Raw genomic sequence first — 14791 nt, 5'->3', positions numbered from 1 at the left:
CTCCAACTAAGCATCTTAACAAATTTTCCAAGCTCCGGTTAACTACTTCTGTCTGTCCATCAGTCTGTGGGTGAAAAGTAGAACTGAACTTCAAATCTGTCTTCATCTTCTTCCAAAGTGTTCTCCAAAAATAACCAACAAACTTAGTATCTCTGTCGGAAACTATGCTCTTAGGTAATCCATGCAATCTCACCACTTCCTTGAAAAATAGGTCAGCTATATGCATTGCATCTGATGTCTTCTTACAAGGTATGAAATGAGCCATCTTCGAGAATCTATCCACTACCACAAATATAGAATCATTCCCTCTCTGTGGTTTAGGCAATCCAAGTATGAAATCCATGCTAATATCTTTCCAAGGTCTTTTCGGTACTATCAAAGGCTTATACAATCCCACATTTTGACTATGACTCTTTGCAACTTGACAAACTCTACAACTTTGCACATATTTCCTAACATCCTTATGAATATGGGGCCAAAAGTAATGCTCACTCACCACTGCTATTGTTTTATCAACACCAAAGTGTCTGGCTAATCCTCCACTATGTTTCTCCTTTATTAGATTCTTCGTCATAGAACTCTTAGGTATGCACGACTGAACTCCTCTGAATAACATCCCATCCTGAATGAAGTAATCCAACCACTTGCTTCTATCTACCGTAACCAGTTCTCTACATGCTCTCCAAGGTTCTGCAAAATCCGGGTCATCATCATACAAGGTCTTCAACTCCTCAAATCCTAATACTGTCACTCTCATCTCTGTCAGCAAATTCCTCCTTCTACGCAATGCATCAACAATTTTGTTAGATTTCCCACTTCTATGCTTCAACACAAAGGTGTAACTTTGCAAAATTTCTACCCATCTCATATGTCTCTGATTCAACTTACTTAGACTATTCAAATACTGCAAAGTTTGATCCGTATACAACACAAACTCCTTAGGCAACGGGTAATGTCTCCACTTCTTCAAGGCTTTGAACTATGGCATAAAATTCTTGATCATATACTGAATATCTCCTCCGGGCATCATTCAACTTCTCATTGAAATAAGCTACTTCTCTCCCTTCCTGACTCAATACGGCTCCAATTGCAGCTCCACTTGCATCACAATCCACTTGAAATACTTTGTTGAAATCTGGTAAAGCTAACACAGGCTGCTCAGTCACTTTCTGTTTCAACAGTTCAAAATTTTTATTTTCTCCAGTGGTCCACTTGAACTCCTTCCTATCTCCCCTCATTGTCTCAGTCATAGGGTTACAAAGTGAACTGAAATTTCTGATAAACTTCCGGTAGAAACAAGACAATCTATGAAATGATCTTACCTCTCCAATGCTTTCCGGTGTAGGCCATTCAACAATTGCTTTTACTTTCTCAGGGTCCATCTTCAAACCATCCTCAGATATCACAAATCCCAAATAGACTAATTCTTCCTTCATGAAAGTACACTTCTTCAGATTTATCAGCAACTTTTCTTCTCTCAACCTATGCAAAACTTGTCTCAAATGCAACAAATGCTCCTCTTTTGTCTTACTAAAAATCAGAATGTCATCCAAATATACAATAACAAACTTACCCAAGAATATCTTCAATACCTCATTCATTAGCCTCATGAAAGTACTTGGTACATTAGTTAACCCAAAAGGCATCACCAACCATTCATACAGTCCTTCATTTGTCTTGAATGCTATCTTCCACTCATCTCCTTCTCTGTTCCTGATCTGATGATATCCACTCTTCAAGTCTATCTTTGTAAAGTATTTGGCTCCACTCAAACAGTCCATTATGTCATCCATCCTAGGCAAAGGAAACCGGTATTTCACTGTGATCTTGTTTATTTCTCTGGAATTGGTACACATCCTCCATTCTCCATTCTTCTTAGGTGCTAATACTGTTGGTACTGCACAAGGACTCAGACTTTCTCTAATCAAACTTTTCTTCAACAACTCCTGCACTTGTCTATTCAACTCTTCATTCTATGTCAGTGTCATCCAGTGTGCAGCTTTGTTAGGCAAACTAGCTCCAGGAACCAAGTCCATGCAATGACTGATACTTCTCACAGGCGGTAATCCATTAGGCACATTTTCTGAAATGATGTCTTCATACTTTGTCAGCAACTCTTTTATCTCTTCCGGTTGTTCTTCTTCATGCTCTAGATTCTCAGTCTTCTTAGGAACTAAGGCAAAACACACATTCTCATGTCTCATTCCATCCAGGAATTTCCTTCCATCCACCAAACAGATTCTAGCATTTGTGCAGACTTCACTCTTCAAAGGCTCCTCCAAGGGCAACAAGGTTTGCTTCATCCCATTGGCCACAATAGTGTATGTATTCTTCCTCCCATCATGTATTGCCTGTCTATCAAACTGCCAAGGTCTACCCAACAAAAGGTGACAAATATCCATAAGCATATTATCACACAAGACTTCATCATGATAATTCCCAATTTTCAATTTCACCAAACATTGCTCACTTACTAACTTATGATCATCCTGAATCCATGCTATCTGATAAGGCTTAGGGTGTTTCAATCTTTCCAAATTCAACTTATTCACCATCTCTTTTGAAACAAGATTGTTTGAACTACCACTATCAATAACAACTTTAGAGCACTTACCGGATACCTTACATCTGGTCTTGAACAAATTCTTCCTCTGCAAGGGCTCTTCATCTCCTCCGGTATGACACAAAGCTCTTCTCATCATCAACAGTTCTCCATCTTCCAATTTATTAGCTGATCCGGTGGGGCTTTCTTCCACCACTGCTGTTTTTCCGGTATTCTCTGTCTTCTTACATTCGAAAGCACGATGTCCTTCTCCTCCACACTTGTAGCAAGTTCCTCTAAACACTCTCTTGTCTTGTCTTCTATCATCTTTTCCAAAATTCTCATTCCGGTAGCCATCCGGTAGAAATTTCTATCATCTTTCTAGTATGAATTACCTTCTTTGCTTACTTTCTTGTCCTTGTTCTGATCCATATAGGTTCCTCTACCTTCGGTATATCCTCTTCCTCCTTGAAATCTTCCTTTGGAAAACCTTCCACCTCTACCTCTCTGTTTCTGCTCATGTTTTTTGTTCAACTTCTCTTCTGCTTTCAGGGCATACTGGTAAGCTTCTTCAACACTCTGCAATTTGATCAAACAGAGTTCATCTTGTATAGACATCCACAATCCATTCAAATATCTTGTAACTTGTACAACTTCATCATCAACATGTCCGGATCTGATTTTCAACTTGTAAAATGCGTCGGTGTACTCCTTCACACTAGATTCCTTCTGCCTCATATTCTACAACTTCTGGAACAAATTCACTTGATAATCAGCTGGCATAAATTTTGATTTCAACTTAGCAACCATCCAATCCCATGTCTTGATCTTCTCTTTACCTCTTCTCTGTCTATCAACTTGCAAATGCTCCCACCAAAGAGATGCATGACCTTTCAACTGAGTACAGGCATATTTCACCTTTCTTTCTTCTGCGGTGTTCTCAAAATCAAAATATTTCTCCATCTTCGAGATCCAATCCATCAATTCATCCGAATCCAACTTTCCATCATATTCCGGTGGGGTAAAATGAGGTTTAGTAATCGCCCTACTGAAAACCCTCAAAAACCTTTCTTTGTCTGGATCAATCGCCGGTGGGTTTACTTGTTCTGCCGGGGCTTCTTCTCCTTCATCTTCACTCACATCTTCAATATGTCGGCCTCTTCTCTAGGCTGTCTCAACGGCTTCCAACCGGGCTGCAATTCCTCGCAACATTTCCACCACAATAGGGTCTGCATTCCCACACGCTCCACCATTCCTATTTCCTCTTCGCGCCATCTTCACGCCAATCCTTTGCAGCTGCAGGTCGGATCCACAGTCCACCACCCTACAACAAAATTTCTCAAGACCGCAATCTCCGGAACGAAAGCTCGCTCTGATACCACTTGGTGCAGTCACCGGTTAGGAGGGACCTCAAAGAGATCAATTCGGACCAGTCAGCAAGAGTAAACACAATGAAAACACAAGGATATGATGGAGGCAATGCAGAACTGAACGAATTATATCATGAAAATTGATTACATTCAACCGGTAAAAACCGGGTTACAAAAACCGGCTCACTGGTCTGCTAAAACATGCTTAATTATAGAATAGGTCACAATCGGGACCTCAAGTCTCAAGATCTATCTTCTATGTTCTATATCTTAACTTATCTCTATTCTAATGCTCAATTACAATGATTTATATGATCCAAGGGGATCCGGTCGGCCCAGAAAGGGATCAAACGCCGAAGAACAAGACCTAATGTGTAAAAACAACAAGGTCGGCCTTCGCCAAAGAAATTCCTCTGGAAAATCCAAAGCATGAAGTGCGGATCAAGGGGAAGGTCGGCCACACGCCAAGGAACATCGAAATCAACGCTCAGGGCTCCGCAAGCTATGGAAGGGATCCGGTAGATTCCGGTAGATTACAAATGCAAATAGGTCCAGGCAACCGGTACTAGAAAACTGTCTCGGAAACTGGTAGCGATAACTTGCCGGAAAATGCTCCAAATGCTCCACGGTTTGGGAATAAGGTAGATGATCAAGTCCTTAAGCAAAAATCCAACTCCTCGAGATCTGGTGAGCCAATGCCAGAAAATTAGAATGAAATGCTGAAACTGCAAAACAGAAAGGAAATATTTTTGGTTGATACAAGATTACCAAGAACCAGGGATGCTCTTGCATCATGTTGCCTTGCCTATTATGTTGAATGGGACATCATTGTATGCTAAGGGGATAATCAAAGCATCTAGGTTTGTTGAGAAGATCTTCTATATCCAACAACAAGTTCATGAGATACTACAACGCACCAACCAATAGTACAAGGCAGGATCAGTATTGTACACCTCATCAATTCCAGGTTGGAGACAAGCTTTTGCTTCATCTCCATAAAGAGAAACTTCTAGGATCATAGAGGGAACTTCATCCCTTTGATATGGATTGTACACAACCTTCAAATAGAGAGTTGAGAATGCCTTTGAGCACAATCTGCCCCATTTTCTAGGACTGTCTAGTTTTCAATATAGAGTTGCAATGCCCATAATTTCCATCATTATTGGACACCTTAGAAGTTGTTGAAAACTTGAAACATTCATTGAACACAATTGAATCCATACACTACTATTCCACTAGACAAAGATCAAGTTACTGATGTACTTGTCAAGAAACTGAAGAAACAATAGATCCCTCTTGACTGGATGGTATAGGTAGGACAATTCCCTCGTTAGGGCAAGGGGTTCACCAAGAGGACCAAATTGACAAAAGGTTTCCTCATCTACTACAAAGCCTCGGTGCAATAAGGCCCATTACCTCTCAAGGGGGAAAACATGATCCCACACAAATTCTAGAGCAATTGGATGGCATCTGCATGGTCAAATTTGGAAAATATCAAACAAATAATTTTTTGGTAATTTCTACATCTTCACGATTTCCAGTTTTGGAGGTTTTTAGATTGTTTCTAGCTCCCAATTTTTCTTGAGAGGTGTTTCTTTCAACGCAGACTCTTCACTGCTCCACATTGATCTTTTGGAGATCATTCCAATGCACTGAAAAAGTTTGATTTTCACCTAGTGGGCTGGAAGTTAGGACCCCACTAAGTTGGGGTACCAAAAATAATTTATTTTCTACATTCTATTTAATTTTGTAGCTAATATATTCTCATCTTGCTATTCGTTTTAACTTCCAACGAGGACAAAGTGTAGTGACTTTTCAGTTGCCAAGTGAAACCATAGTTAAGAAGTCTTACTAGGTTTTTGGTTCATTTAGTTGCAAAATTTATGTATTGGTTGTTTTGGTTTTAATGAGACAGTTGTAGGCATGCATATCTTCCTTAGAGTTTTCCAACTTGTGTGAATTCTCTACTTTGAATAAGAGCTATTTCATGATTTGCACATTCTTCGTTGCATTATTACAATAGCACCAATCCCTCATTAGGTCTTTTTCTCTAAATTCCGAAACTAATTCAGAACATGTATAGGGAAAAGTTCTATTGGAACATGCTATGGACTCCAACCTACCGTTGACTTGGTTGTCTGAGTCCCAACCAAAGAATGCATTGTTTGTGATCAACAAGAGAGAAATAAAACAAACAGAATTTGTTGAGAAGACTGAGAGCATTCGATTGCAAAATTCAATGACAAGAGCAAAGGAAGGTCATGAACAACATAGATTTTTTCATTAGTTTCAAGTAGGATAAATAATTTAGCTCCTAATTCAGTAGGATCATTTCTCAAGACCTTATAGCAAACTTTTCCCACTCAGATATGGGCCCTATAAGATTCTCAAACAACTATTCCACCTCACATGGGTCCACATCCAATATTCACTGCTGTGTAGCTTATACTCTATTGTCATCCATTCTTGGATCAATCGGCAATAAAAAATGTAGCTTCAACTGAAATACAACCTAAACTAACAATGTTTGAATGTATACAACTGATGAGCACTATGCCAAACATACTAGAATGCATACTATCATACTGTTCATATTTTTTAAGACTGACGACCAGATACATACGAAAGGAAAATGCTATCCATTGGATGAGTTAAAAAAAGTAGTCTTCTCATCTTCAGCAAGAAACATTAGAGACTATTAGTGACAAATGAGGGAGGAATGATCTGGTTTTTTTATCAAATTCATTCTTATTCACTTGAGGGTAGTTGTCATCAAATTGGCAACTGCCCTTTTCTCCTTCCTCAGTGTATTTTATTCAAAAACTTATGTCTATAATAAAAGAGGGGCTTTTTGATTCTGCATTTGGAGAGCCAATCTGTTATTTCTTTTGTTACACTTCGATGTTGCAAATTTGTTATCTTTCTGTCCATTCTCAAGTGCTGTACAGTACTTCTATTCTCTATTTTTGTTTCGTTCCTATTGTTTATAGCAGCCATTCTGGTTTGACAAGAGCAGCAGATTATCAACAGGATTTTGTATTATCAAATCATGAAGGAGTGCAACTGGACAGGTTTTACAATTTTAAATAAATAAAATAAAGATTTTGCATGTACCAATTATGTATTCATTTTCTGCAGATACATGGAAGATTCTTTGTTGCGAGGAGTCTATGTTAGTGTTGTGGGACTTGATTTTTTTTGGCATCATAGTGTGCCTTTCCCTTAGTGCATGATAATATTGTAGTATATTGAAATTGTTTAGCATGGGAATTTAGGAAATTGATTGAAAATTGAAATGATAGCATGCAATTGATAATTGCAAGTGCAGTTCAGTGAACTAGTGCACCTCACAATCTACACCATGCAAGATCTAGTTTAAGAAATTCACTGTGCAGATGTGCACAAATTGTAATGTCCCCTACTAGGAGGTTGCTTGGTTTGCCCTGGAATTTGCCTACACAAATGATTGACAACGCTTTTATCAATTTGATTTCATAAATCTGGGCATGATCTGTATGGGTCAGACCTTGGTTCGTACTTGCAGCTCGATATAGATATGGCCTTCTCTCGGTCTGGATTGTTGTCCTCCTTTAATTGATTGCTGAAGATGTTTTAAATCTGATTCGATTGGTCTTCTTCTTGGTTTGTTGGAAATTGAATTGACTTCCCTTTGATGCGATTGTCTGATTGGATAAGATAAGTGCAGGATGCAGATTACGTGATGCCCTCCTGGACTGGCCAATATGTGGTACATATATCTCAGCCAGCGATTGGAGAGTCGTGACTTTTCTACAGTCATGTCCTTTCAACATCTGTCCTTTGCCTTTCCACACATAAATTGCTTTAGTTAGGTGAGATTGCACCTTATTAAGGTTTAATAATAGTTTTAGACAAATCGTCTTGGTGATAATGTGAGATTGTTGCCTTTACTCACTTCTTAGCCTTTACCGATATCATACAGATAATCTGCTGTATATTCACTGACCTGTGTTCTAGGGTGGGGCCCAGATCGATTACCTTTCCTTTGCTGATTATTGATTGCCACTTGTAGGTATTAATATATCTGTTGTATGTGTTTATTTAGAATCATAGATCACTGTCTTTTAATTCACGTATGGTCTATGTATTTGATGCAAAGGCAGATAGATCTGACATGCGTCAGATCTGGTCTGCCACTATGTGTTTACTCCCTAATCTATATCATTGTTTATTAATGTTTTATCATACATCATCTCTGCCCTATTAACATTACTTTTGCCTTATAATTACTTTGTAAATAAGAATATTAATATTATGTAATATTTAATGAATATGTAATGTTAATGTGGATTTGAGTAATAATCTGTTTATTATGTTTATGAGTCTGATTAGATAATACTTAATGGGTCATTCATAAGATCATAATTAAATAATTGATGATATAAATTATTATTATTTGACAATATGGTGATATCACACTCCCTCTTTGAACAACGATAATCTTGATCTTAATTATTAAATCTTCTTTTAATTATCAACACTCACTCCTTGAATAGAAATCACATCTTTTCATAACAAGCGAGCCACTTAATTATGCATTTATAATCTTCTCTTTTTAGAAGCAATCAAACTCCCATTCCCTTTCCTTGTTTTAATGAATATTATATATTATTTTTTATATCTTAATTTTATTATTATTTATTATTCAATCTTAGTTCGGGAATGGGACATTACACAACTGATGACATGATTTGAGTTGCATGCATGCAAACTAGACGTTTGGAGCACTGGGGTAAAGTGCTTATAAAACCTCCTGACATAACCATTGAAACAGAGTGTTAACAGAAGACAATAACAAAATTTTGCTCCATTTTTTTGCTAAAAATATCTAGTAAAGCATTGTGCATTGTAGTTTGCTGCATTTGTCATGTTCATGGTGTTAATAACATCCATGACCTTAACAAGGGTATCTAAATCTAAGCATATTTTGGGTGAGAAATAACTGTGTGCCAGTGTGCATAGACAAATTACAACATGAGTGTTAGCCATTTTCTAAATGTACGTGTTGCCAAATGATTGACATTTGGTTCCATTGTGAGGACCCAGTCAGAGTTCTATTCTGGATCAATTTTTTAAGGTTTGCAAGTTTTTTTTGTAGATCTGTGTGTTATTGTGTTTTTTAATGTTTCAGTCGATACAGATCTGGAAATTGAGAATGTAGTAATTGAAGATGATCTTGTTAGGGTTTTGGATTTTCCCGGAACTCTTATATGTGTTGGTGCAGCTCAAATCTGGATCTCTATGTGTTGTTGTAAAGGGTTTGCTCTCTATTTTTGAATCAACTTGTTATTGGAAGTATATGTGAGTTATTTTTGTCTGTTTGGTAGTCATCTACATTTTTGGGCTGCTGGATCTGCTCACTGAGTTTTGTGTTGAATCAAGTTGGATTGTTCGACCTGGTTCTGGATATGTGGGTGGTAATTCCGTTCATGGAGACTCTGTTTGTTGGGACATTAGTCAACATTTATTGATGGAAATGCCAGAAGCTACTGAATATATTGTTGAATCTGCTTTGTAGTGCCCAATTCGTTATTATAATTTTGATCAGATCTGTTTGTACTCTATGTTGGATCACACTGGAATGGAAGCAAACTAAAAAATGCAAGGTCTTGTTTTGTTGAGATAGTAGGGAAAACTATGGCACTTCTGCAAGTTACAATGTCTGTTTGGAAATAATGGTGCAGGGTTTATGGTGCAAAATTGAAATGTTGAGTGAAACAACTTGTGACTATCCTCATATACTTGCAGGGTGTAGATAATTAAGCTTAACTTTTATTAAGGTGCAAAGCAAAGTTGAAAACAATTAAACAATTATTCTGCAGAGTTGTGCATTCACAAAACTATGTTCAAGCTTTGCTGTTTTTATATATGGCCACATAATCTCATTGAAAATGTGAAGGCACATAGCAAAAGTTGAAAACTTTTATTCTACAGAGCTGTGCATTCACAAAACTGTGGATAAGCTTTTGCTCGTGTTTTTTATATATGGCCACACAATCTCATTGAAAATGTGAGTGCAATTGGTGCAAATAACCAGTTTATTGTGCAATATGGTTGGAATGCAAAGAGAAGGTGTTGCACAATGATTCAAAAAGATGCTGAACATACAGGGATGATTCACAGTCTACGTGAGTTTGATATGTGAGTTTGGTGTGCACTCTCTATCAGTTCATATATGAATAACAACATTTGCAACATTTGGATACTTGTGAGGAAGGACTAATCTTGAAACACCTTAGCATGGAGCAGGTAAGTAAGTATATTAGCTTGTTTATGGATGGCACGAGTATTTGTTTAGGTGTCCAAAAAGTAGCAAGGCATGCAGGGTATAAGTTGATGCCCATGTATTAAGAGCAGTGTGCAGGGATATAGACTGTATCACAACATGCAAGTTCTAACATTAAGAGTGCATGCAACTTTGGTGTACATGGGATTGTTTTTATTATCGTGGTGGTTGTTTCATTTTCTTGAGGTGCATGATTTTTTTTGGACTTAGATTCTGATTTGAAGTTATCTCAGTATGCATTCATTAGCTGGTTTGTTTAATCAAGGAAGCACCCCGTGTGAGAGAGGAGTTGGACATGCCTGTTTGCTATCATGTCAGGCATTGCAGAGTTCAGCATCCATAGATTCTACTTTTGGAATTCCGAGGATGGAATATACTATTTGTGTTGGGAGAATGTTGGCACCTAAAATAATCCATGTAGGAAAAATACCTAGTATTAAGTTTGGAGAATAGTAATAGACATTTTATTAATTAGAGGAGCAGGTGCAAGTAACTGTGCATGTAACTTGTAAGGCAAAGAAATGCGAAGTTTGCTAAAATGCATGTATGAGTTACTTACAAATGTACCAGCGTGCATCTGATTGTAAAATAGGAAGGGTTTGCATATTTATATGCATACATCCTATGCATTTGAGATGGATTGAGAATTGTAGAGTTGGAGGATTGAATCCATCCTACAAGCCTGTGAGGGCAAGGATAGAGTGTTTCAGCTGCCCCCTTGCCCTTTGGGAGGCCATTGTATGTAATCATTATTGTAATGTCAAGAAGCTTTAATAATTAATATTTGTGCATTCATGTGTTCAGTTGTTATATTACATCTATGCTTGTAGTTGCAGATCTGCATGTTTAGCCTCCATGGAAAGGAGCATTGGGTCCCAAATACACTGCCCTTCGGGGTTCTTGCCAATGGCAAGCCAGTGCTTAGATTTTCAATGTCTGACCAGCAGGGTTGCAGGTAAAGAGAATGGTCTGGCTAACAATTTTCATAATGAAATCCTATACTGCACATGATTTTTTCACTTTGCAATGTTAACTCCATACTAAAATGATTTGTTCTTTATAATTGTTGGAGAGGAATCATAGCTGAAGAATATGTAATTAATGTGGTTAGTAGACAATTTTTGAAAGATGTGATGATGAAACATTAACAGATAAACTGATTATTACCATGTGCATCTATACACATGAGTTTGAGAATGTTTTCTTTTACATATTTTAACATGGTCTAGGATTGTTTCTTGGATCTTATAAGATAGTATTCTTTGCAGCGCCTTACAGCAGGTTCTCTGCTTTCAAGAGACAGGGAGTTCATTGTCTTCTACAGGGGAAAAGATTTTCTTCCTTCTATTGGCGCTGTATTAGAAGAGAAGAAAGCAATGGAAATGGTTATTCAAGAGAAGTATGAAATTGAACAGTTGAAAGAAATCTCACCAATTCTGTCCCAAGGTGAAGTTGTAACTGTTGAATCGAATATAGTTACTCAATTTTCTGGAGCTGGAGATCAGTGGATCCATAGTGAAGAGCAGAAAAAGATAAGAGAAGAAGCATCCAGAGCCAAGCAGATTGCAGCAGCTAGAAGACTTGATAGCAAACTGAAATTTGTATGTTTACAAAACTATCCACCGAAAAACCCAAAAGCTCTAGACACTTTGTACTACCAACTTCTGTTTGTTCTTTCCCTTTTGCATTGCATATCATTTTCTGTTTACCATATGCATATCCATCGTATCAAAGAAACAAGGTAGTGATATTTGGAAGACACATTGATCTCATGGCTATATTTGAGATTAGATGACTTCCTTTCACTTTTAAGCTGATTGATTTGTAACTCAGGTTTAGTTGAAGCCTGAAAAGGCTTTGTTTGATATGCAGTTTGCAAAAATTATATGCAGATTGAATCTAAAGAAAGAAATTGGTCGCTCTGTATTTATAGGCCTTAAGGAAGAACGATGAAGTAGAGAAGGAAATAGTTGATACAGAAATGGTTTTAGATCCTGCTGACAAAGAGACAATAACTGAAGAAGAAAGATTCATGTTACGTAAACTTGGGTTGAGAATGAAACCTTTCTTACTTCTGGGTAAGCTGTAATCTCTTTAGAGAAAATTTGATGTTAGCACTATTTCAATTTTTTGGCCCTATGCTTTCAAGCTCTCATGCATTATCTTATTTAATATTTATTTCAGGTAGACGAGGAGTCTTTGATGGTGTCGTAGAAAACATGCACTTGCATTGGAAGTACCGGGACCTAGTAAAAATAATTTGTAAAGAAAAGAGCATTGTACAAGTCACTGACACAGCTAGAATTTTGGAATATGAAAGTGGGGGAATATTAGTGGCAGTGGAAACAGTGTCCAAAGGTCATGCCATAATTTTATATCGTGGGAAGAATTATCGACGTCCTACTGTGCTGAGGCCAAAGAGTCTCTTGACCAAGAATGCAGCATACAAACGTTCAATTAATAGTCAACGACGTGAGGTGCTTCCTTTTTAATCATTTTATCTGGATTGGAACTTTATTCTTTCTCTTTTTGAAATCGACATTTAATTTCCTTGTTTATGTTTTGATATTTTCATTTGTTTCTTTGAAAATATTTGCAGTCATTGAATCTTCACATTCTACAACTGGAGAGAAACATGGAACAGCTGAAATCTCACCTTGTGCGTTTGGAACTTACCGGTGACTGTAGTGGCATTTTTTATTTATATGAATTTTAATTATATAGAAGAACAAATGAATTCCATTCATAGTTTCAATAGAGGTTCAATAGTTGTGTGTGTACACGTAGATGTTTATAGATGTTATGTACACCCATATATCTTATTGCATAGGATTATTAGAATCGTCTTTTAACATTTTCGCCCCTACTTTCCAATTTCTGATGACCATTCAAATCCTATAGAGCAAATAGGAAGACAAAGAAGATACGAGCAAGCTATTGACTAAAGAATTGGATGCTCGTGCTACATACCTCTCTGAAGTCGAGGATATAATTTCCATGCAGTCAACTGAAAAAATAGTTTGTGTATCTTCTTCAAGAGATGAAGAAATTACAGTGCATTTGACTAAAGAGTTGAATTCTGTAGATCCTGAGAATTCAATGGTCATAAATTTAAATTTGAATGGTTTCTAGGAAGTTATAGTTATGCACAATTGAATTAGCCCAGCTGTGACATAAAAGATGAATTGTGAAAGCTAACTGTGCGTTTGTTTTTTCTTGTTAGAGTGAACATGACACAACACACACTGAACATTATGACAGCGAGAGTGAAAAGGAAGATAGTTTGTCCATATTGCAGACAGGAAAATCTGCAGCTGACTCACAGAAAACAAATACTGATGGTTTAGAGCATAAGAATATGAAGAGTAAAATGCCTGAAATTATTCATCGAGCGGAGCCTCTCTCAAATAAGAAAAGACTTGTACTAAGGAGGCAAGCTCTACAGATGGAAAAGAAAGCTCAATTTCACATTGGTAATATTTTGGTGCTCTTATTCTTGAAATAAGTATTTCTTACTATTTAAAGTGGAGACATAAAAAATAACTTGTCCAGAAACCTTGTGTTAAATCTGCAAGCAAACTGATGATTTTATTACTGCAGGAAAGAGCAATGTTTTATCTGGCCTTGCCAAGTTTATCCGTTCCTACTTCGAAAATCATGCATTTGTAATAGTTGGAGTGAAGGGTCGTGCCAGGGGAACTTCCATTCAAGAGATTGCCTTCAAACTTGAGGTTTTTGCCAGGATTTCTTCATCCACAATTGTATTGATTTTGTTTAAAATTTGAGCATGCGAGGCCATTAACTACAGGTATGATAAAACATTTTGGATGCTCTGTTTTCAGGAAGCTACAGGAGGAGTGTTGGTGTCCCAGGAGCCAGCCAAGCTTATATTATATCGGGGCTGGCCAGAAGGTGAAAAGAATCCTTCTTATGATAAGGAGAGCAAAGAATCACAAGATATTGCGCCTGAGTTGATGACTGCAATTCGGAAAGAATGTGGTCTCTAGTGTAGAAGAGAATAGCAAATATCTGGAACAAAGTTCAGCAAACTGTCATTCATTCTGAAAAGGGATTTAATAATATAAGGATTACTGATTAAGATTATAACCTTCCATTAAATTCTCAAGCATGTGCAGTAGGATATGATAAGAAGGTGCAGTCGAATCCTTTGTAGCAACGACGGATAGAATTCGTTGTGAAGATTGTGGAATCTATAGAGGTCAAACCATCAATAGCTCAATTGGAGGGGCAGTTTTTGGAAGACTGAATTCCTTGAAATATGCAATTATGTGTTAATGTATTAATCATTGGGTTTATTAGTGTTAGTTTCTTTTTCTATTTTTGGTCTGTTTCTTTCAGTTATGGCAGTTTCTGTAAGGCAGTTTAACTGTTCTATCGCTGCCCTCTAATATTTGAAAATGTATTCTTCTTTTGCATCGAATAATACAGTACACAGTTTTTCTTTGCCATTTTCCATTCTATTGGAAATCTTAGCCTGACAGTGGTATCAGAGAACAGGGATATTTGTATGAAGCTTCTGAAGATGTTGGAGCC

The 14791-nt window shown here is 37.2% G+C and overlaps 1 protein-coding gene across 2 annotated transcripts in view; it reads left to right on the top strand.

Moving 5' to 3' along the window:
• LOC131067517 (CRM-domain containing factor CFM2, chloroplastic) overlaps nucleotides 1-14706 on the top strand; it is a 70094-nt gene extending 55388 nt beyond the window's left edge. Inside the window, exons 4-10 of one of the 2 annotated variants that reach the window (XM_058002549.2) lie at nucleotides 11506-11838; nucleotides 12171-12315; nucleotides 12422-12714; nucleotides 12837-12896; nucleotides 13461-13710; nucleotides 13838-13968; nucleotides 14080-14706. In XM_058002549.2, the coding sequence (XP_057858532.2) occupies nucleotides 11506-11838; nucleotides 12171-12315; nucleotides 12422-12714; nucleotides 12837-12896; nucleotides 13461-13710; nucleotides 13838-13968; nucleotides 14080-14244 (1377 nt within the window). In that variant the 3' untranslated portion in view covers nucleotides 14245-14706. The other variant, XM_058002550.2, reaches the window with a different exon arrangement.
• Nucleotides 14707-14791: the final 85 nt, after the last annotated feature.

This window comes from Cryptomeria japonica, chromosome 10 (genome assembly GCF_030272615.1).
Source record: "Cryptomeria japonica chromosome 10, Sugi_1.0, whole genome shotgun sequence".
NCBI lineage: Eukaryota > Viridiplantae > Streptophyta > Pinopsida > Cupressales > Cupressaceae > Cryptomeria > Cryptomeria japonica.
The sequence above is the reverse complement of the archived record's forward strand: the minus strand, read 5'-3'. Positions and strand labels throughout refer to the sequence as shown.